Raw genomic sequence first — 21,985 nt, 5'->3', positions numbered from 1 at the left:
TTACACGTGTAGAAGAATTAAGTGTCAAAAAGGTCTTGTCAGTTCATTTTTATTTTCGGCTGGATCTGCCTCCCTTAGGATGGTAGCAGATGCGCACTGATGCCGTTTATTGGGATATTTTGTTTCTCTCAGCAATTGCACTACTTTTAAATCATTTATAATAATAAATCATATAAGGACTGCTGCTTTTAGAGCTGTGATGAACTGGCAGCTCCGTACTGGTTCAGCACAGATCCGCTAGTGTCCAAGATGGCGTTGCCCTCACTGGCTCCTCTCGCGGGCTCTCTGGGTGGGGCTTGCCCTCAGTTGGGCATTTCCTCCCGTGTCGGGTTTCTCCAGCGCACTTCCATTTAAATGCCCGGGGGGGAGAGGCTGACAGCAGCGCTGTGAGAGCCGCAAGTCTCCGTGTGTTGTTCTGGACCGTGTCTCGCGGGCTGTGTGTTTGAAGGCGGGGTACGGGGACGCGCTGGGACTGACTGACTGTTCTTCACTGCGAGGAGACACACGGTCGGTGGACTCTCTGCGTGCATGTCTGGATTCCTCCACAGCCCCAGGCTTTGGCCACGGTTGTTGTCACTGCGCATGAATAGCGTTTCGCGCGGCTCCTGTGCGTTATCTGCGGCTGTATGATAGATGATAGATAGTCTGGTGGTGAATTCGGTTAAATCCAGCGCTTTGTTTCGAGCTCGGCCCGAGGACGCACGCGCGCCCGGGTGAGAGAGTGAGGAGGAGACCGTTGGCGTGTTTTGAATTGAAATCGGCTGCAGCAGGCAGGCTGGTCTCGCCGCTGTGCTGAATCACTCGCTCTCCGGCCGCTCTGAGAGGGAGAGGGACACAGCGGACTGCAGCTTAATAAGGTGCTCGTCTCGAGAACTGCATCATGTTCAGCTGGCTGGGTACCGACGACAGGAGGAAAAGGGATCCTGAGGTGTTCCAGACAGTCACCGACGGACTGAAGACTCTGTACAAAGCCAAGCTGCTGCCTCTGGAGGAACACTACAAATTTCACGAGTTTCACTCGCCGGCCCTGGAGGATGCGGACTTCGACAATAAACCCATGATCCTCCTGGTGGGCCAGTACTCCACTGGAAAAACCAGCTTCATACGGTATCGTTACCTCTCTGTTCTCCAGTGCCTGGTGTTAAAACCGTTACTGAAAACAACACCACCATCTGAAGACCAGCTCCTGCTGGTCTTTTGTGGTCAATGTTGTGGGAACGGTAGTAGGTGATAATACGTTCACCTGCATATAAACTTTATAATTGAAAGCAAGCTGATTAACCAGAATTTGACCCACGTAGTGCAGAATTTGGTTTTGGGCTTGATGCTCAAGCAGCTTGATCGGGTTGATCACCCACGTAGTTATAACACCTAAATCATTAATAATCGACTTAATTTAACCATCTTTTGACAATGAAGGTGTCTAAGGCCGCTGGGAAAGTGTAACTTAATGCTCTCCTGCTGAAGTTTTTTTTTAAACATTCTGCGCCACATATTCATAAACTGAGACCGTTAGTTAACCTAAATAAAAAATGAGATTATAACAGTGTCCGCTATATGCATTTTTAAATAATAATACATTTGGTAACTGAATTTGTCGGCATGCCCGGCCACAACCACTCATAATTGTAAGTTTAATAAGTTTATTACACCGTCTATAATAAGGAGTCAGGAAACATAATAATAATAATTTTCAGCAGTAGGTTTGTTTTGCCAACATATTAAAACTACATGAAAACAGAAAAGAATAAGTATAAATACTAACGTTAATAAGTTATACCGTTGGAACACTGGTTAGTTTGTGAATTTTCGGCGAACTTTAACCACGGTAAAGATTTGTAAAGTTCTACCAGTAGTTCAGAGGTTTAAATAATTATTGTGCAATACAGTATCATAGTATGATCCTGTGTCAGTTCAGAGACTGGTGCTGTACATAAGGTGCTCCTTATTAAGAGACAGGGCTATAACCTCTGGCTCTGTAGTCAGTAATATTGGACAGGCAGGATGCACTGTAGACAAAAAATTCTTTACCTCCATGATAGTGTAAGTCACTTCCACATGATCGTGGCTATACAGGATTTTGTTCCTCAGTGACTGTTCACATACTCTGATTTAGACTTCACAGGTCACACATAATGTGTGGAGAGAGGAGGAAAGCCAGTAAGTTTCCAGGCTACAAGTGAAACAGCCCATGACTGTGGCATCACTATGGTAACTTGACACTAATAGAGTCCAGAATATATGGGTTGTAAAAGAACAAAATAGATTAATCTGTCCATAAACAAAGATGTTTATCCTCAAAAACAGTTTCACCCAAAAGAGAATGCCCCATGAGTTCATGCATATTTCACTTTAATTGTTGTGTTTTTTTCTGACTCATGCATTAGCATGTCAGTAATTTCGATTAGCCTGTGTAAATGATGAGACTTTTAGGTTCAGTTTCCGGGCAGGAACAAAGCCTAATGCTGTGTAGTCCAAGACTAGGCTTAGTAAATGCTCACGGAATAGTCAAATTAATGTTTACATTCCCATTTTGTATTCTTTTAAAATGATTTCTAAAAAGCCCATATTCAACAGGTTTTATATGGGCATTTTTACAGACCGAAAACTGTCAGAATTCATTTTAAAACATTTCACAAAAAAGCGGTCAACAACAGCAAACCAGTTATTTATATCATGATATTAAGCAAACCCTGCGGAGATCGTTTCCAGATGGTATTATGCACAATATTTAGTGACAGATTCATATTCTGTCTTGAAAGCAGTTTATTAATCAGACGTATTTGTTTTCAGTTTATATGCATACAATAAATATACTGCACTTGAGTATTTTGGAGATTTGAGGAAATAAGATCCTGAGATGTTCTATTTCATGCTCCCTGATCACAGGGGGAAGACATATTGCAGAAGCCTGTTTAAGCTTAACCCCTTTCATATCTTGACAGTAAGATGTGACTTGGGCAGAAATAGAACAGTAAAGGGAGAGTTCATTCTGTCAATCCGTTCTTAGGTTTTGAGTGAGTGTGTGAGTATGTGTGCATTCATCTGGCTCTTTCTTTCACTTGCATTATTCATAGAGGACATAAAGGCCTCTGTGGTCACAACCTTGTTCCTGTTGGCTGATCACTTATCGCTCCATTCTTGCCATTAGAAACGGCGTTCATGCAGAATACTTATGATCTAGTGTAATTTTTTCTGCAGTTTCAGCTGTAATGCATCGAACATTATGGCAGGTCATTAATCTATAACACACTGTTTGTTACATTAAAGACATTTTTTGTATCAGGCATTCAACTTACCTGGGTAGAAATGCTTTGCCACTTGAACTTACATGTTGTAATTATAAAAGCAGTCACACACACCTCACACCGTGTTAATAGCAATGACCAAAAAAAGGTAACAAAATATTTTTGATGGCATTTAGATATGATTAAGGCTTGCATTCCCTGTGACATAGTTTTCACAAGCTTCTGCAAAGTCACAACATTTATTTCTATCCAAAGTTGCATTAATTTCCCTCAAGATGATGATGGTAGAGTCAGACTACTGCACAAATACTTTTCCAGCACATCCCAAAGATGCTCAGTGGTGTATTTATCACTCTAAAGCAGGGTAAATCTGGACTCATCAGACCACATGACATTCTTTAATTGTTCCATAGTCCAATCTTTCTGCTCCCTAGCAAATTGGTGCTGTTTTTCCTTTACCGACAAGTGGTTTTCTTAAAGCAGCTGTCCCTGGTACGTCCTGGGACCTTTTTCCAACAGCTTTTGCTGGTTACCTAAACAATCATTATGTTGCTAATAGTGCTGACACAAGCGCTACTGTGAACTTGTAGATATCAGAACAAAAAACTCATTTTTTGTCAGTTTTCATCTGCTCATTCAAACATTATTGAACCAAATTAACACAGGATTAGTGCAACAGAGTTCTAGTGTTGTTTTTCTACCATTTCATTTCACTAAACATTTAAGCGATCACCGATCAACATCTTTTACATGACAACAGCATGCGTCTTTCCATGTGGTTGTTTAACAGAAGAGAAGCTACTCACTGAATCAGTAAAGGTTAAATAAAACCTATTTGCTAGTTAAAACCATATTATTATTATTATATATCATCTGTTAATAAAACAATAAATGTTGTGTCTTATTCAAACTAGTGTTTGTCCCTCTACAGATATCTCCTGGAGCAAGATTTCCCCGGCATGAGGATTGGTCCAGAGCCCACCACAGACTCCTTTATAGCTGTGATGCATGGAGATCTAGAAGGACTGATACCAGGAAACGCTCTGGTGGTGGATCCTAAGAAGCCTTTTCGCAAGCTTAATGCATTTGGCAATGCTTTTCTCAACAGGTCAGTGGGATTTTCTAAATACCACAAAAAAAAGCTTAGTATACAATACGATCTCTGAATTAAAATTTATATAGTATAATAGTATGTGATATTATATACCAGGGGTCGGCAATTAGTTTTGGCAGTGGGCCAGATATTTTCCAAGCCATTACATGGAGGGCCACAAAAACAATCTGTTTTTGGAAAATGAAGCAGGGAAAAAAAAATATGCACACCAGTGTCGTGAAAATTGCGGTCCAATACACTACTGCTGCCGTTATAAGGAGATGAGAACGGGCAGAAACTAAAGTCAGGCAGAGCGCGACAGTTCATTATAGTTCAAACAACCTCACAGGCCAGGTGTTTCACGCCTATTGCCAACCCCTTTTATGTACTATGTATTATCAAGTCAAGTCAAGTAGTTTTACTAAATTGTATTAAAGTTTTTATTATTAAAGCTTATTCTAATTTAAAGTAAAAAGACTTGTGTATAAACATAATATTTTATTATATCCTAATTTCATTAGCATCTACACTCATAGCTCCTACACACAAAGCTCTGCAAAATGATTTCATACTCTTATTCTAATAATATATTTAATTTTTGTCAGTTATAATTGTATTATTTTTTTTTTTTTGCAATATTAGTATAACCTTTGCGGGAAAACTTGAATTTTGTTGGCTGGCCAATGTTTTTTTTTTTGTTATAATGGCACACAGCTGACTGTGACTCAATCTCTCATTCCTCAACCTGCTGCTCATTCCATCTACATTCCCCCTCTGATTAAATTTCCTTGGCTGGCTGATTGGAGGTATCCATCAGCATATCTAGATTCATCACATGATCTTCTGGACACTCTGTGGCTATGCAGTAAAGCATGCCAGTATATTAAACAATAATAATGATCTCATTCATAGAGTATGATGTAAGAACAGAAGTTTTTAAATACAATGCTGTAAGGTTAAGATCATCTTAATATGTTAAGGAAGAGTTCAAAGAACTGTAGTATTTCATAATCGGGTGTATTTTATGAGAGTTCTGTGGACCTCTTCCTTATGATTACAAAGTCCCATAGCAAATAATGACCAATGAAACTGTATTTGTGTGAACTGAGTGAGTGAGCAGTCCATGAGCCTTTCCTATTTAATTTCTGTCCTCAGCACTTTGTCTAGTGTGATGCAGTTACAAACAATTAGTCGACAATGAAATTTGGAGCAAATTTTTAGAATGGAAACTGGTGATGTTGACAATTAATCGTTGCTGCCCTGGTTGGGAGTTCCGAACAATGCTTAGCTCACAACCAATTTGATTAGGCAAATTTGGCAAAACTTTTTTTCTTTAATCGTTGTGCAGATAAAGCAGTTTAGCAGGATTGCTTGGAATCATGACATTGATTGTGTCTATCATTACATCAGTGTGATCAGTTATCTGTCTGTGGTGATAGTCTGATCTTTGTCATGCTCTAAACTTTCTAGATGCATAATGTGCTGAATAGTACTGCACAATATATGGTTTCACATCCCAATTGCAGTGTACACGAGCGCAATAGTCACATTGTAGGACATGCATTTTATCAAAATATATTTTTAATGCATTTAAACTGCTTAATAAGGAAAAATTCAATATGTATGGCAGACCAACAATATATCACTGTGTTATTTTTTCCCCCAATATTGTGCAGACCTAGGGCTGGCGTGATATTGTGTGAATGGTTTTGATAGTTTGTAAGTGTGTTTATAATGTGAAATGTTTTGGTAATTTAGACGACTGGCCTGGTTTTAGATGTATTTATAGGCATGCATGTCATTTCTGGCTCTACAAATAGCAACAGCTCTAGTCATTGCTCTGCTGTCTGCTAGGTGTACTTTTTTTTCTTGTTGTCTCTCTTTTAGAAACAAAGACACTTGACTATGATTATAGTTAAATGCACACTATAAATGAATCTGTAAACAGAGATGCTTCAAGAGTTTATTAAAGGCAGTTGTTTCAGCAAAAGTTGTTGTTTGTCTGATTTAAAAATATTTATAGTAATAAAAAGGTATAGGGCTTTTTTTTCAATAAAACATTTAGTTCCAGAGTCCACAAATAGCACAATCACGACTGTTTAAACATTTTCAGTACTGTAAACAGTAGTGAAAAAGTACTGTAAACCCTATAGTAGTTGTGCAGTTATAGAAAATGTGTGTTTAATATTCGTTCAAGAGTCCAGGTGTAATCTCTAAAGGTAAATCTACATGTATCAGTAGAACCATAGAGAGAAGAAAGAAAATGAATTCCTTTTAAATATGCACACAATGGAACTGTGTTATTTGCATTGCATGTTTTACTGTATTAAGTTTAGACAGCTCCTAAAGCCCGACACAGAGCGGTCATTCTTTTGTCATAATAAGTTCTGCCCCGATTTTGTCTTTGCTAAAGTTTATCTTTATAGTATGGGTTTATTAATTACTGACCAATTTATTTGCTACCACTGAAATCCACTGAAATGTATGTGTTTGCTCATCCTATAGATTTGTCTGTGCCCAGCTGCCCAACCCTGTTCTGGAGAGCATCAGTGTAATTGACACTCCAGGAATCCTGTCTGGAGAGAAACAAAGGATTAGCAGAGGTAAAAGACACTAAACCAAAAGATTGACAGTGTGTATTATGACTTTACAGTTAATTATAAATTAGGTGTGACTGTAGTACTAAAATGATACAGTGAGAAAATTAATCATTTAACCAATAACAATGTTTTTAATCATTTGGATGTTCCTGTGCATGTTAATATAGTAAAACAAAATTAACCTGGGTTGCTAGAAATATTGATGTTTGTTTTTTCACCTTGCATTATTGATTTACCAATGCATTTGTAAATTACATAGTATTTGTGCATTATGCAGACACTCTTGAAGGTGGACAGAGGTGCAGCTCTCAACTACATTTCACACCATGAAAAAATACAGATCTGGAAGTTCAGGTGCAGCCAGCTTGTTGTGGACAAATAAAGTAAAAAATTATTTTAAGTCAGATGTCTAGGGTGAGCAAATGTAACCACTTCTTGTCCAAGATTATCCTGGATCTTGGGGTCTATAGCAGTGCGTTTCACACCTTATCCTAAAGTAGATAAAGAGAATCCAGTTAAAGAAATGAGACAAAAATATTATACTTTGTAATTTATTTATTGAGAGAAATGATCCAATATTACAGATTTGTGACTGGCAAAACTATGTGAACCTTTGCTTTTAGTATCTGGATTGAAACAAAACATTTCTGGTAACTGTTGGTCAGTCCTGCTTGACGGAATTTTAGCCCATTCCTCCATACAGAAGAGCTTCAGGATGTTGGTGGGTTTTCTCACATTAACTGCTCGTTTCAGATCATTCCACAACATTTTGATTGGATTAAGGTTAGGACTTGGCCATTCCCAAACATTACTTTTATTCTTCTTGAACCATTCTTTGGTAGAATGATTTCTGTGATTAGGGCCGTTGTCTGGCTGCATGACCCACCTTCACTTCAGATTCAGTTCATGCTCTGAGCTAGTTCAGAATTCATTGTTCCATCAGTTGGTTCAAGTTTTTTTCTTTTGGAGTCCCCTTGTATATTTAACCAATAATACACAAAAAGGGGGTGCTATAACGTGTAATATTGGTACTACGGTGCTGTGGTAGGCACGAGGCCACAGGCCAGTTCCATTATCTCTGTTTATTGAAAGATTTTGAGTTAAAGAGGATTTGTTTTGGTTATAAACATTACGTGAGTGGTTTCATTGCTGCTCTGTTTGTAGCTGTGCTGTTTGGCTATTAAGCGCTGCATTGTTGCTAGGTTACCTGTATGTGGTGGATTAATACATGGAGAGCTTTGGTTACAGTGCATTACCAGCTGATAATGTCACTCATAGAATGCCTCTCAGCCAACTACATTGCAGCGTCGGAACTAACTGTGGTATAATTATATATAATATTTAGCCAGCTGTTTAATATTCTCTTTAATTTAATTATCATCACTTTTATATAATTAAGTTTTTTAGATAATTTACTAAATGTAAGTTATAATGTTATTAGTGTTATTAGTTAGTGTTTAAATTTGCAAAAATAAAAAAACCAACAACTGATATTGACTGGTATCAACTGGTACCTACCCAGAAATGTTAAACCTGTGTATCCCTGTATTGATTGCCTGACAGCAGTGCTTTGTTTTTAGTCCTGCTGCCAACAAAGCAGGCTAAGGATTAAATCCACCAACATGTTATGTAGCTATAGGCATGAGTTAAACTTTCAAAAGGTTGCATGATTGCAAATTATTAATAAAATAGCTTTAGGTTATGTTTTTTCTGATTTCTGATTTAATTCTTACAGCTGGCTTGATAAAAAGCATGTGTTTTATTGCAGCTTGTCTTCTTTGTAAACGTAAAGCAAACCTGTTTTAATGTTCAACTTCTAGCAAAGAAAGAGAGAGCTATCTTCTCTCATACCACCATAGTAACGTAAACAAGAGTCAAATACCTTTGGGGACTGAAAGCGAGCCTGTGCTTTTAAGGCATTCCTATTTGATAGTAAAAGCAGTTGCTCTTCCAGCACATGAATAACCTGAAAATCACAGATGTTTTACATAAGTAGTTCATGCTGTCATGTTGTATCTGTAACATAATGGAAAGTTCATGTTGTACAAATGACATTATGTAAACGTGGTGCAAACCTCTGCCATTGTTTGTTACTGCCATATATGCATTATATGTGTGTAAAAAAGCCTGTTGTTGGCCTACCCTTCTCCCTCGTTCCTTCTTCCCATATATGGTCTGGATGTCGCTCATTCACAGCATAGCGTAAGGTTTTGTTAAGCAGCTGCTAATGACACACCACTGTTCACACAGGGAAGATCTACTCATGCCTCTCTGCACTGTGAAATGTCTGAACTTGTCACATGAGAAGTACTGCAAAATGGACTTTGCTTTAGTAATATGACCACTTGCATATTTAGTGTTTTGTATTAGATTGCATTGCAAGATTAAAGCATTCCTTCTTGCTTGCCTTCCACGATTTTGCAGAATTAGACATGTACTTGCAAAAACCTTGCCAGCTAGCGGAGTATTCTGCTTTACAGACACAAGTGTGTGTGTGTGTGTGTGTGTGTGTGTGTGTGTTTGTGTGTGTGTGTGTTCAGCCTTTTTATGTGTAATGATGGGGTTGTACTATGCCACTAAGAATTGATTACTCAGTACTTGCTGGGTTACAGCATTAACTTGTCTTTGTTGTACAGTTGGCCTACTTGGGAGAAGATCTTGGCGCATTTTACAGTCTGATTCATTATTTCATTTACAGTCTTCATTTACATTATTTTACAGTCTTCTATTTATCATTTCTCAACTCGACAGCCATGTTGTTTTGGGAAGCTGACCCAGTGCTGAAGTTAAACGTTTTGTTGTTTGATTTTTTTTCCAGTCAGTTCTCAAGAATATTTTACTGACTGAGGAATCCCACATTTAATTTATAACTGACATGTTATGGCTCATGGACAGGAGAATGAAGAGAAAATAAATTAAATACTCAAAGAACAGAATATGAATTGGGAAATGACAACCAATGATACCTGCAGTACCAGTGTACTAATACATGGGAATTCTAGTAGTCTAAATGTTTTACTATTTTCTTTAGTTTTCGGTTGAACTGAGCACATAAGTCGATTTACAAAATCATTTGTACAGGAGATCTTAGGTCAATCCGTGTTTTTTGCAGCCAATCATCTTTCAGTTCGATCAGCCATTTGCTGGTACTGATCCAAGGTGGGGCTAAATGCAACATTAACCTTTCTGAGCTAACTTGGTAAAGTGTTGTTGTGCCAGGATTCTGTAGCTTATGTCGTCTCTCAAGATGAAATTAAGTCATCTTTTATTAAGATTAAGTCAGCCAAAACGGAGGTACTATTCTTTAAACATACCTTTTAGCAAATAACTTCTAAATATGCTTTACTTATTGGAATCAACCTCATTAAAAAACACTGTGCAGTTCTGAGCTTTGCATTTCTGTCCCCAGGACTTTGTGTAATGCAGCACATTCACAAACAATTAGTCAACAGTAAAATATTTATAATCAGCATTGTAGATTTGTGGTTGTTGCAGCCCTAATTCAATCTAACAGTTAAAGAAGAAACTGCAGCTTCTTGTGACCAAGGAGCCACTATAATTCTTTCAAGTCTGGTACAGTGTAATTCTTACCTCCTGAATATACTCTGATTAGGTTGTAAGACAGACTAAATTATAGAAATGTCACACAGTTACATATTTTGGCTGAAAATATGAGTTAAACATATACAGTTGCAGGAACAAGTATGTGAACCCTTTGGGATTACTTGTATTTCTGCATAAATTGGTCATTAAATGTGTTTTGATCTTCATCTAACTCACAACAATAGACAAACAGCTTAAACTAATACTACACAAGTATATATTTGCATGGTTTTATTGAACACAACATGTTAACATTCACAGTGAGGGGAAAAAACTGTGAACCTTTGGATTTAATAACTGGTTGACCCTCCATTGTCAGCAAAAACCTCAACCAAACGTTTCCTGTAGTTGCAGATCAGACCTGTCAGAACAGTCAGGAGGAATTTTGGATCATTCCTCTTCACTAAACTGTTTTAGTTATCTGGTGTGAATCGCTCCCTTGAGGTCACGCCACAGCATCTCTATTGGGTCGAGGTCAGGGTTTTTCAGTTGATGACGGCAATCCGTCTAGGCCCTGAGGCAGCTAAAATAATATTAGAAATGTAACAAATGAAACTCTATCAATAGATGATGACAGTAGATTTGCTACTTTATTTGATAATAATTTGCTTGTTTGAAGATAAAATGGTCAGCAACATAATGAATTCAGAAGGTACTGAAAATCCCCACAACCCACATCAACAATGTTTAAACAAAGTTGGACTTAACATATAGCACTGTGGCACAGTGACGAGAATTAGGTGTTGACAAATTGGATGGCCAATTTAAAGCTAAAAATGAGCTAGCTGGCAAGATTCCACTCCAACTAATAAACACAAGAACGGAATAGCAGCAATACTACAGACCCACAAGACAGACATACTTAATTATTTTCTGCTTCAAAAAGCCTGAGTGTCAGCAAGAGTTTTTTTTATTATGATTATGAGAGAAATGTCAATGCATGTTTGCTTCCCAGTTTTGTCTGTCATATGCTGGAGGTCAGCAAATTTATTTGGCGAGGACAATGTGTAAATTAGTCATGTATTTATATTTATTAGCTGATTACTAAGCTTTCAGTTTACATAGTGTTTTTGAATAATCTGTTAAATAACCAAAGAAATAACTGAAACAATGTTTGGGGTTACGATTTTTGCATTTCAGTGTACCTAACTTAGTTCTTCAACCACTTAACATGTTGAATCAAAAGGGATGGTATAGTTGGTTTAGCTGCTAAATTAAACCGCATTAAGACTGTAAGAACACTTTGTATAGTCTCTTTTAGGATAGGGCCAGAGAATGCTAATGAAACCAGGACATAAGGAAAGCATTTAAAAAGTTAAAGGATAATATGAATTCAATTGATCCAATATGTAGCACAACAGAGGGGCATGCGAAGATATTGAAAGACGATGCAGTACAAAATGCAAAAAAAAAGTCTGTATTGTGTCTAGCTGCTCTGTGCCATTTTCATTGTATTACTGAGGGACATGCTCCACAGAATAAAGTGCCTTAGTGTAGGCATCAGCACAGCCATGAATTTGTTCATTATATAGCCCAGCATTCAGTAGACCTAATGAGTGAATTGTGTTAAGCTGTGTAAGAAGAAACTGGATTATGTGTATGCTTGTATGTTTTTTTTATGCATTGTGGATTGTAACAGACAGGTGGAGTTGCAGAATAGTGTCTGGCTCCTCTGTCTAGTTTTTATGATGAGTCAAGTCAAGTCAAGTCAAGAGGTTTTTATTGTCATTGCATCTGAGTACAGGTACACAGTGTAGTGAAATTATATTCCTCCAGAATCATGGTGCAACATGGAACAAGCAATAGACAACATGTGCAGGAGTGACGACAGTGCAACATAACTATAACACTAATTAACAATACATACAATAAATACAAAAGACGAGACAATTTAAAAGACAGGACAGTGCAGTACCGATACGGTATATTAATGTGTATAGTGAGGATAAGGTGCAGAGATGTGTAACATACTGTAACATATAAAACATATATAATCACAGCAGATACTGAGGTAGAGAGTTTATAGTTTTTTAGAATAGCAGCAAATATTGCTGATAGGAATAATGACTTAGGGTGATTGTGGTTTTGAGTGTTAATATCCCTGTTATTTGCAATGCATTTTAAACCAAATCACCAGCCCCACTACCATATTCCTCCTACCTCTGTTCTACCTCTGCTATGTCTTTCTCTGGTTCCACTATGTCTTCTAGTTATGCTTATTGCATATTCTCTGATCACACCTTTTGATTATTTAAATTTGTTTTTGGCTATGTTGATCACCATACCTTTTTATCACCATTCCCTCTCCTTTTTTGCAGAATGATCTGATTTCTTTACTTGTTTGTGTGCCTGTCCTTACTGTTTACAGAGACTGCGGAAGATGTGTGTGGTTATAGCTGCCTGCATAAATGCCCGTACGGAGGTACTGTCGATGATAAACTCTCGTTATCCAGCGCAGAGTTAACATCCGCAGCTTCTTATCCTGCCAAGATTTAGAGCATTGCAAGGGCAGCACAGTTCCATTAACCCTTAAATCTTTATACCCCACTCGAATTTGTTATTATTTGCCATAATGCCAACCCCCTTTCCCAGTTTCACTGCTGTTATTGTCCTGCCCTCTGACATGATTTAAATTTTAGACATGTAGAGATTTGTATTATTATTATTAGTATTATTATTACAGTTTGTATATTGCCTTTCACAAACCCAAGGTTCCTTTACACTAAAGATTGCCTACATGTGTTAAGGCTACAAACCTTACATGCCAGCCAGCTTTGTGCTGTAGTGTTGACCTAAATATGTTAGCTGCAGTTACTTACTGGCAAATAGGTTTAATCCTTACTTAGTTTTTATACTTTAAATTTTTCCTCAAGTGGAGGTACACAATCTACAGCACTGCAGGCAATAATGAAGCTCTTATCTTGTGAAACTGCTAAAAAAAAAGGGATGGTCTACCCCCATTCCTGCCTGCATGGAAAAATTGCTGTGAGAAAAATTGGTGTCATACAGACCTGAAGACGCGTGCCATTTTGTCTCATCTTTATATCAATTTTGGGAAATCCTGGTCTTTATGAGAAAAATTCATGCTGCTATCACCCCCTGTTGGAAACAAAAATGCTATTTGGATGAGGTGATGAGGTCAGTCTTATTATGCCAGTTCATTGTGACCAGTGTTAGCTTGAATGCGGCAGAATTTGCATTTTGATTCCTTTATTATAGCATAAAGAAGGTAATATTTTGATTACCACGATTACCACCGATTTTTTTTTTAATTTCTAAAGCAGAAATCCATTTAGACCTAGAGTTCCTAATATCAATATGATGAGTACAGAACAACAATGGACGTCATAGGTCTATTCCGTGGCACTGATTTGAGAAAAAAATAACAAACTAATTTCCTTCAATATAGCTTTAAAGAAATACTAATTTTTTTTCAACCTAATCATGTGTGTAGTGTATGGTCAGTAAGCCTAAACAACATAAACAGAATAATATAATAGAAAGCAGCAGACACTAGAACTTGTTCTATGCTACAGAAGTAAAAAAAAAGTTGAATTAAATGGGTTAAAAGTGCACTCATTAATGTAGTAATTGTAGTGTAGAAGTGTGTTGTGGAATAAGCAGCCAAATAAACACATTGGAGAGTTATGCAGAACAGACTGATTGCCACCAATTTTTAGCTTTTAAAGTACACAGACGTAAGGAACTGTCAATAGAGCATCTGCCTTGAAATAGTATTGTTGTGTTAGTTAACATGTAAAGCATGTTCTCAAGGCCTGTGCAGTCATTTTTAAGTAAGAGTCTCAGTAACAATAATTTAAACCTGGTTTTAAGCATTGGAGAAAATGTTTTTTTTTTTCTAAATTTGTCAGCAGCCAACCTTTAGTAAAATTAAACAGGTATATTTAATTATTACTTTAAACATGCAAAGACGAGAAATATGTATATTTTGTGGAGTTTAGAGTCCAACATGCAGACTCTCAGGGTTAAGCAAACTGCAGAATCCAGATGTAACTTTTACAATATTTATATTTGTCCCATTTGTCATAAAATGATCCTAAAAGAAAAGTGGGTATCACATCACTGTAGAATTAAATAAATCTGTTTTATTTTACAGTAACAGTGGGATTTATTTGTTTCCTTGTTTTTAAAGAAAATATGGTGTTCTTTGTATTAATATGATGCTTCTCTGTTCAAAGTTACTGAACTGGGGTCTCATTTCTTTATTAGATCAGATTTAGTGATTCTAGATCAGATATTTTTTTCTTGGCCTGATTCATCTCCAGCTATTGGCAGCTTTGCCAGATAGGTTTAGAAGTTACAGGTGCAGTCGCACCTGCAACAAATTTGATCCTACAGTCTGTGTGTGTGTCTGTGTGTTAGTTGGTTGAGTGAGCAGGTGAGTGAGACCAAGATACACTGTGTGCAGTTCCTGGCGAGCTGAAAACTCTTGGGAAAAGTCATGTCACACTCAAACACTAGTTCATGTTGTGTCAAACAAAAAGGAGCTTGGGTATGAAAAATTTAGCATCTCTTTATGTCAGAATCTTAGATTTTTTTTTCTTCCATCAGGCTATGACTTTGCTGCAGTGCTGGAGTGGTTTGCTGAGCGCGTGGACCGTATCATCCTCCTCTTTGATGCCCACAAACTAGACATCTCGGACGAGTTCTCTGAAGTGATTAAAGCTCTGAAGAACCATGAGGACAAAATCCGCGTGGTGCTCAACAAAGCCGACCAGATCGAAACACAGCAGTTGATGCGTGTCTATGGCGCCCTCATGTGGTCACTCGGCAAGATCGTCAATACACCGGAGGTGATACGAGTCTACATTGGCTCCTTCTGGTCACACCCGTTGCTTATTTCCGACAACCGAAAATTGTTTGAGGCTGAAGAGCAGGACCTGTTTAAGGACATCCAGTCGCTTCCTCGCAACGCTGCCCTCCGCAAGCTCAATGACCTCATCAAGAGGGCCAGACTTGCCAAGGTAAAACACACTGAAATAACTGTCATATTGCCCCTATATTTAGATTAATGTTTTAACATATAGTGTTTTATTTTAACTCAAAGTCAGTGACGCGCATTGTCATGTAGGCCTGTAATAACATTACCGCCTTATAATTCAATGTAACTTTAAGATCACCCATCATGGTTTTTCTTAGTGAGAGGAGTCCATTAACATAAATATGCCGGTACAAAATCAGTGGGTTTACAGACCTGCCTCCATGTATGTATTTTGTGTAACGAGTGCACATTTTAACACACACACAGTCCTCGTACTATTAAAAGTCTGTTGAACTTAATAACTCAGCAAATTAAAATATTCTAATTAAAAAGCATCAAAACTGCCCTGAGATTTTGTACTGCAGTAAAAAGTATGCCAGACCTTATTGGTCTATTAGTCATTTATAATACTATTAATTTGCTCCAAAAATACAAGGAAATACCATGATTAAAAATAATAAATCATGATTTTAATTTTAAATAATTACAGAATAGTGTAATCAATGCAATGAATTAGTGATTAACACCATTAATATAAATATAATTTTCATTTTGCCAATCTAATGCTGATTCCTTTATTTGTGTGTGTGTGACTGTGTGTGTGTGACTGTGTGTGTGACTGTGTGTGTGTGACTGTGTGTGTGTGTGTGTGACTGTGTGTGTGTGTGTGACTGTGTGTGTGTGTGTGTGTGTGACTGTGTGTGTGTGTGAGTGACCGCCTACTACAGACAGCAGGAGTTAGCTAGCAATGCTGAAAGCCAAGCTTTAGGTTTATCTAAATAATAATAGTAATAATCCGGGATTACATGTTTCTGTTGACTGCTTTGCTCTAGCTTTCTGTCTTAAAACTGGTTATTTAAACAATGTGTGCTAGATAGCTAACTCACCCATATCGTTTAAATAACCAGCAGTCCAAAACGTAACCCATGACGCTCCACGACCCAGAAGCCTGCTGTCCTTCTTTCTCGCACTCCTCCGTCTTTGCTTTCTGAAGCAGGCTGTTTGTAGTAGGCAGACACTCACAAAACTGAAAAAAAAAAAAAAAAGAAGAACAGTTTCATGTGCAGCATGTATGTACTACTCAGAGTGACCTATTGTATTTTAAACAGAGCAGGTACTGATATATTTCTAGAAAACGACATGAAATAAAATGGTTCTCACAGGCACTGGTAGATGATATGCTTGATAATGAACAAAATCTTAAAAACTGCAAAAATACTACCTGTTTGTTTCTAATGGTTTTAACTGCTCACCGTTGTAACTGTGAACAACAAGGGTGACCAGTGAAACATCCAGAATGTATTAATAATGTAAACATTTTATTGTGCATGTTCTGTGCAGAAGCCATGGAAGATAACAGTAATCAGATTTAGTCACAACATCATAGACACTGGTCAATTGTAACACTACAATGTTTATTACAAATAAAAAAATATGACAAATGAGAAATCTAGATTTCTAAAATATTATTAGGTCATGTTAATACAGCACTAGTGACCACTGGCCTGTTTGTGTGTGTATGAGTTTAAATTTAAATTGGGTTGTAACTGTGACGCTGTTGTTGTGCTGGACTAATCTCATTCTTGCAGCCCAGTGCTACACTGTTCGTAATCTGATCTCTGTTCGTCTATGCATTATTGATGTCTCCAAATGTGAACTGAGTAGTTTTTGTCCTTCGTTTCCTCACAGAGTTAATACAGTAAGACTGCATCTCAAATAAGGTTTAACCGGTATACTGAACATGACACTGTTTTGCTGAAGCTTATCAGAGGGGGACAGAACAAAATATCTTGGTACTACTAAAATCATTTGTGTAAAAACATAATGCGCCAAGGTGCCATATAAGTTTAATTTAATTTTTTAATCAATTAATTAATTCTTTCATGGTATATTTTGATATTTTAAGAAATATAGGAAAACATCTGATTTATTTTAATTAATTTTTACATTGATTCATTTGCAGTTAAGAGTTTGACTGGTTATAAAATCTTTCCTAATAGATTCTATAAATCACTCAATATTTTTTTTATTTCCATTCAACAAGGTACATGCTCACATCATTAGCTCTTTGAAGAAGGAGATGCCAACTGTTTTTGGAAAAGAGAACAAGAAGAAAGAACTAATCAACAGTCTGGGAGAGATCTACAGCCGCATTGAGAGGGAGCATCAGATTTCTCCAGGTGATTTCCCCAACCTCAAAAAAATGCAGGTATGTGTATTGTGTCCAGAAATGTTAGCATGTGTTCAACATGGGTTTTTGTGTTAAATTAAGTTCAGTTTCTGCATGTGAGATGTATCATTTGTTATCCAGGATTCTACTCTTAACTTCACTCCTTCTCCATGAACAGGAGCAGCTGCAGGCTCATGATTTCATGAAGTTCCAGCCCATGAAGATGAAACTGATGGACAACGCAGATGACATGCTGACCAACGATATCGCCCAGCTTATGGTTCTGGTGCGGCAGGAGGAGACGCAGCGGCCCAACCAGGTGGTAAAAGGCGGAGCCTTCGAAGGCACCATGAATGGGCCATTCGGCCACGGCTATGGTGAAGGAGCAGGTGAGGGCATTGATGAGGTGGAATGGGTGGTGGCTCGTGACAAGCCAATGTACGACGAGATCTTCTACACCCTTTCTCCTGTCAACGGTAAGGTGAATGGTGCCAATGCCAAAAAGGAAATGCTCAAGTCCAAGCTGCCCAACACTGTACTAGGCAAAATCTGGAAGCTGTCTGACATTGACAAGGACGGCATGTTAGATGATGAAGAGTTTGCTTTGGCCAATCATCTCATTAAGGTCAAACTTGAAGGTCATGAGCTTCCCAGCGAGCTTCCAGCCCATCTGGTGCCACCATCCAAAAGAAAAATACCAGAGTAGCGTAGAGCAGGATTTAGCTGTTTGGGAGTTGTCACGTTAACGAAAGGTGTCTGTATGGAATTTACATCTAATGTATAATTAAATGGAACAATAAAGACAGACACGATTGCATTACAGAGCTGTCTTTTCTGCAGGTGTAAACTATACCAAAATTAGGCAATTCAGACAATAAAAAACTTCTGAAGTCAGTAACGGGCCGAACAAGAGTTGGATCCGAAGTCTGTGGGAAGAATACTTAAATAATAAAATAATCAGATCAGGACAAGCATGAGCTAAATCAGTACACCTATTTAAAAAGTAAGGTTTATTTCAAGCCATTCAATTCAAAAGCATCCGTCTCAGCACATATTATAAAAGTAATAGCATTAGTCTTAATATTTTTAGTTATTTATATATGTATATCTCCTAAGTACACTAACAAACTTCCAACAGCTCTTTTTATAAGTAGGTTTAGATCTATTATCTTTGTGTGAAGGCAGCATCATAATGAATGCAAGCCCTTCTAGCCTGACCAAGAGACTGTTAATGATGTATATCTGTCACTTCAGAGGGTTGGTAGCTTTCTCTGTGTTTAGTGTGTGGATGGACCTATAGAGATAGGATCCTTGTGAATAGTCTGCTGTAAATGTTAACCCTGATCGTAGAATACTTATTCAATTCCATCCAGGTTTTAAAAGGACGGGTGGCAGCTCTCACCTTTAGAGTTATATATAGGAACCGTTTGGAAAAAGCATAGTTGTCCAACTACCTTGATTCATGGTGGGTTAACCATGATTTATGTTCTACATTTTGCTGCTTTAGTTTTAAACTGCTTTTGTTATTGTTGCTATCAAACACTAAAAGTCAATAATCACCCACATATTACAGGTAAATTACAGGTAAATATGCACACTTCCTTACACTTGTTTATAGCATGTTTAGGTCTTCATTAACATGTTAAACTTCTCAGCCAGTTTGCATTGCATTGCATGTAGTTATTGATTAATAATCATTAAGGTGTAATAAGGTGGTATAACAAATGTAATTATATCATAATTAAAAATGATTAGTGCTTGGTGTGTGGCTCATGTGTCTGTGATGGGATGTGTGGGAAGCTGTGACAGTAGGTAGTAGTAAAGGGGAGATAAAATCACCCTTCTCTGTAACAGACTAGGGTTTGATTCAGTGTTTGGATAAGCACATAAAACTAAACCAGTAAGATTCCTGAAACTCTATTCATCTAGCTGCGTAACATAATATAATTTAAATAAAACTTTCCCAAGATAAGAGCATCGGCCAAATGACTCCCATCAGTGCAGATTGCTCAAATAAATTAGTGTATTTAAACAACACTGATAGGTCTGCCTTTGCAGAACCAATTTTAGTTAATTTTATTGATTCTTTTTTATACATTTTTATCAGTGTACCATATATATATATTTTTTTTCAAGTGTCACTAGGGGTATGATGAGATCTTGTTCCACAAGATCTCACAAGATTAAAATGGCACAGTATTTTTCGTCAGTGTGAAATGTAGCGAGACTTATGCACAGGTAACCAAACAAATGTTTGCTCATACACATGCATACACACACACACACACCTGATTCTTTGTATATGATGATTTTAACATGTTAATTGCATGGTCAGTGTCTTGTGTTTTCACCCAACAATTTCCTCCTTAGTGGTTTAAGCTGCAGAGCACTGTGGAATCTGTAATAGGTTTCCATGCCTGTATAGAACTGTCAGGGGTGATAACCAGTTTAACACAGAACCTCACTGGGGGATTCTGACAAAGATCTGAGATCATACTGTTATGTATTTTACTGCATATTATAAATCATACATAATTCATCATTTAAATTTAATTACATCCATTACAATGTGATTATTTATAAAATATTAAAAAATTCATTCTCAGATTTAAAATATTAAATATTTAGTATCATTGAAATGTTACTTATTTCAGTAATTCAGTTTAAAATGTGAAACTTTGGGTAGAGTGCAAAGTCCTGCTGGAAAATGAAATCTTCATCTCCCTAACAGTTGTCAGCAGAGGGAAGTATAAAGTGCTGTAAAATGTAAAATTTCTGGGAAAATACTGTAGTGTACTGATTTTAGACTTCATATAACACACAGTGGATCAACATCAGCAGATGACATGTCTCCCCAAACCATCACTCCTCATCATTCCTCTCCGCTCTTCCTCCAGACTCTGCTCCCTTGATTTACAAATAAAAATAAAAAATTGACTGATGAGCCATGTCACCTGCACAACATATATATATATTTTCTCATTCTTGTGAACCCAACATCTTATCTCATCACACCCCTAGTTGGCACAAAAAAAAGTCTTTTTTTTTTTTTTTTTTTTGGCCTTTTTGAAAAAAGGTAAAAAGTGACTGAGCCTGTTTGTTTTTTTACACTGAGGCCATTGCTAAATTTACTGAAGTTGAAGCACCAGGACAGTGACAGCATGATCTTCTAAACAATAATCAACTGATCCACATTTTCTCATACAGAAATTTCATAATCTAAGGTAAACGTTTTTCTTTAAAGATTATCCCAATAACCTATATCATGAGCTATAATGATCAGAACAGCGTTTCAGTTACTTTAGTGTGTTTTGTTTATTGTGTGTGGCATTAACATTACTGTTATATGAGTTTAAAAAATCCTATATATAAAAAAGGTCAATGCCTGAATATAAATGTTCAGCTAGTTACCTAAAAAGCCAACTAATAAATATGCTTAAGAAACAGTGATAATGTGCTCTTTACCTGGATTCCTTTGTTCATTCTGTCTGTTCATGCATGTGTTAATGCTTGCATTACATGTGTGTCTGTGTGTATGTCTGTGTGTGACTGCTCATCCTTTTGACTGAGGTTATAATTTATATGTTTACAGACATATCATTATTTCTCTATTTGTGTGGTTATTGCATAGACAAAGACAAAACCATGGTTCCTTTATGTTTTACAAATGCTGAAAATCTAAAACATTGTACTGTCAAGGGGAGCCTGGCCTCAAATAATTACAAAAAATAAAAAAATAAATAAAACCAGAAACATTTTAAAACTCTTTGTGGTCTTTCTTGTTGGGGTGCTTTTAATTGTGGTCTCTGGAATAAGGGTTGAACGAAGCAATTAGTTTTGCACATGGGTGATGAAGGTTTTTAAAAAATCTCAATAAATATAATTCACTTGTTTTAATCCTAAATAAAATAATGTGTTTGATGATCTGACATTTTGGAAGACCCACTTTAATGAGCAAAGCTGTTAAAGACATACCCCAAAGGATTGATATGGGGGGGCTGAATACGTTATGTCACACTTCAGATTTGTATTTGATTAAAATTGTGAGAACTATGTATCATTTTCTTTCCACAATTATGTGCTACTTTGTGTTGCTCTTCATCACTTAAATTTTCAATAAAATAAATGTAAGTTTGTGTTATAAAGTGACAAAATAAAGTTCACAGAGCATGAATGCTTTTTCAAACCACATTTAAATATAAACTCATGTTCATAATGAATAAAATTATTAACTTGCTTTGAAAGTGAAATATTTTACCCTTTCATGAT

The 21,985-nt window shown here is 37.0% G+C and overlaps 1 protein-coding gene across 1 annotated transcript; it reads left to right on the top strand.

The window, feature by feature from the left end:
- The first annotated feature begins 344 nt into the window (after positions 1 to 344).
- Positions 345 to 18,533, top strand: ehd3 (EH-domain containing 3). Its single transcript, XM_007241197.4, has 6 exons — positions 345 to 1,107; positions 4,180 to 4,356; positions 6,847 to 6,944; positions 15,117 to 15,529; positions 17,591 to 17,755; positions 17,895 to 18,533. Exons 1-6 carry the CDS (start codon positions 881 to 883, stop codon positions 18,420 to 18,422), a joined length of 1,608 nt encoding a protein of 535 aa, XP_007241259.1. The 5' UTR covers positions 345 to 880; the 3' UTR covers positions 18,423 to 18,533.
- Positions 18,534 to 21,985: the final 3,452 nt, after the last annotated feature.

The sequence above is a fragment of the Astyanax mexicanus genome, chromosome 1 (assembly GCF_023375975.1).
Source record: "Astyanax mexicanus isolate ESR-SI-001 chromosome 1, AstMex3_surface, whole genome shotgun sequence".
Lineage (NCBI taxonomy): Eukaryota > Metazoa > Chordata > Actinopteri > Characiformes > Acestrorhamphidae > Astyanax > Astyanax mexicanus.
Note: the sequence above shows the minus strand (reverse complement) of the source record. Positions and strands in the feature narration are given on the sequence as shown.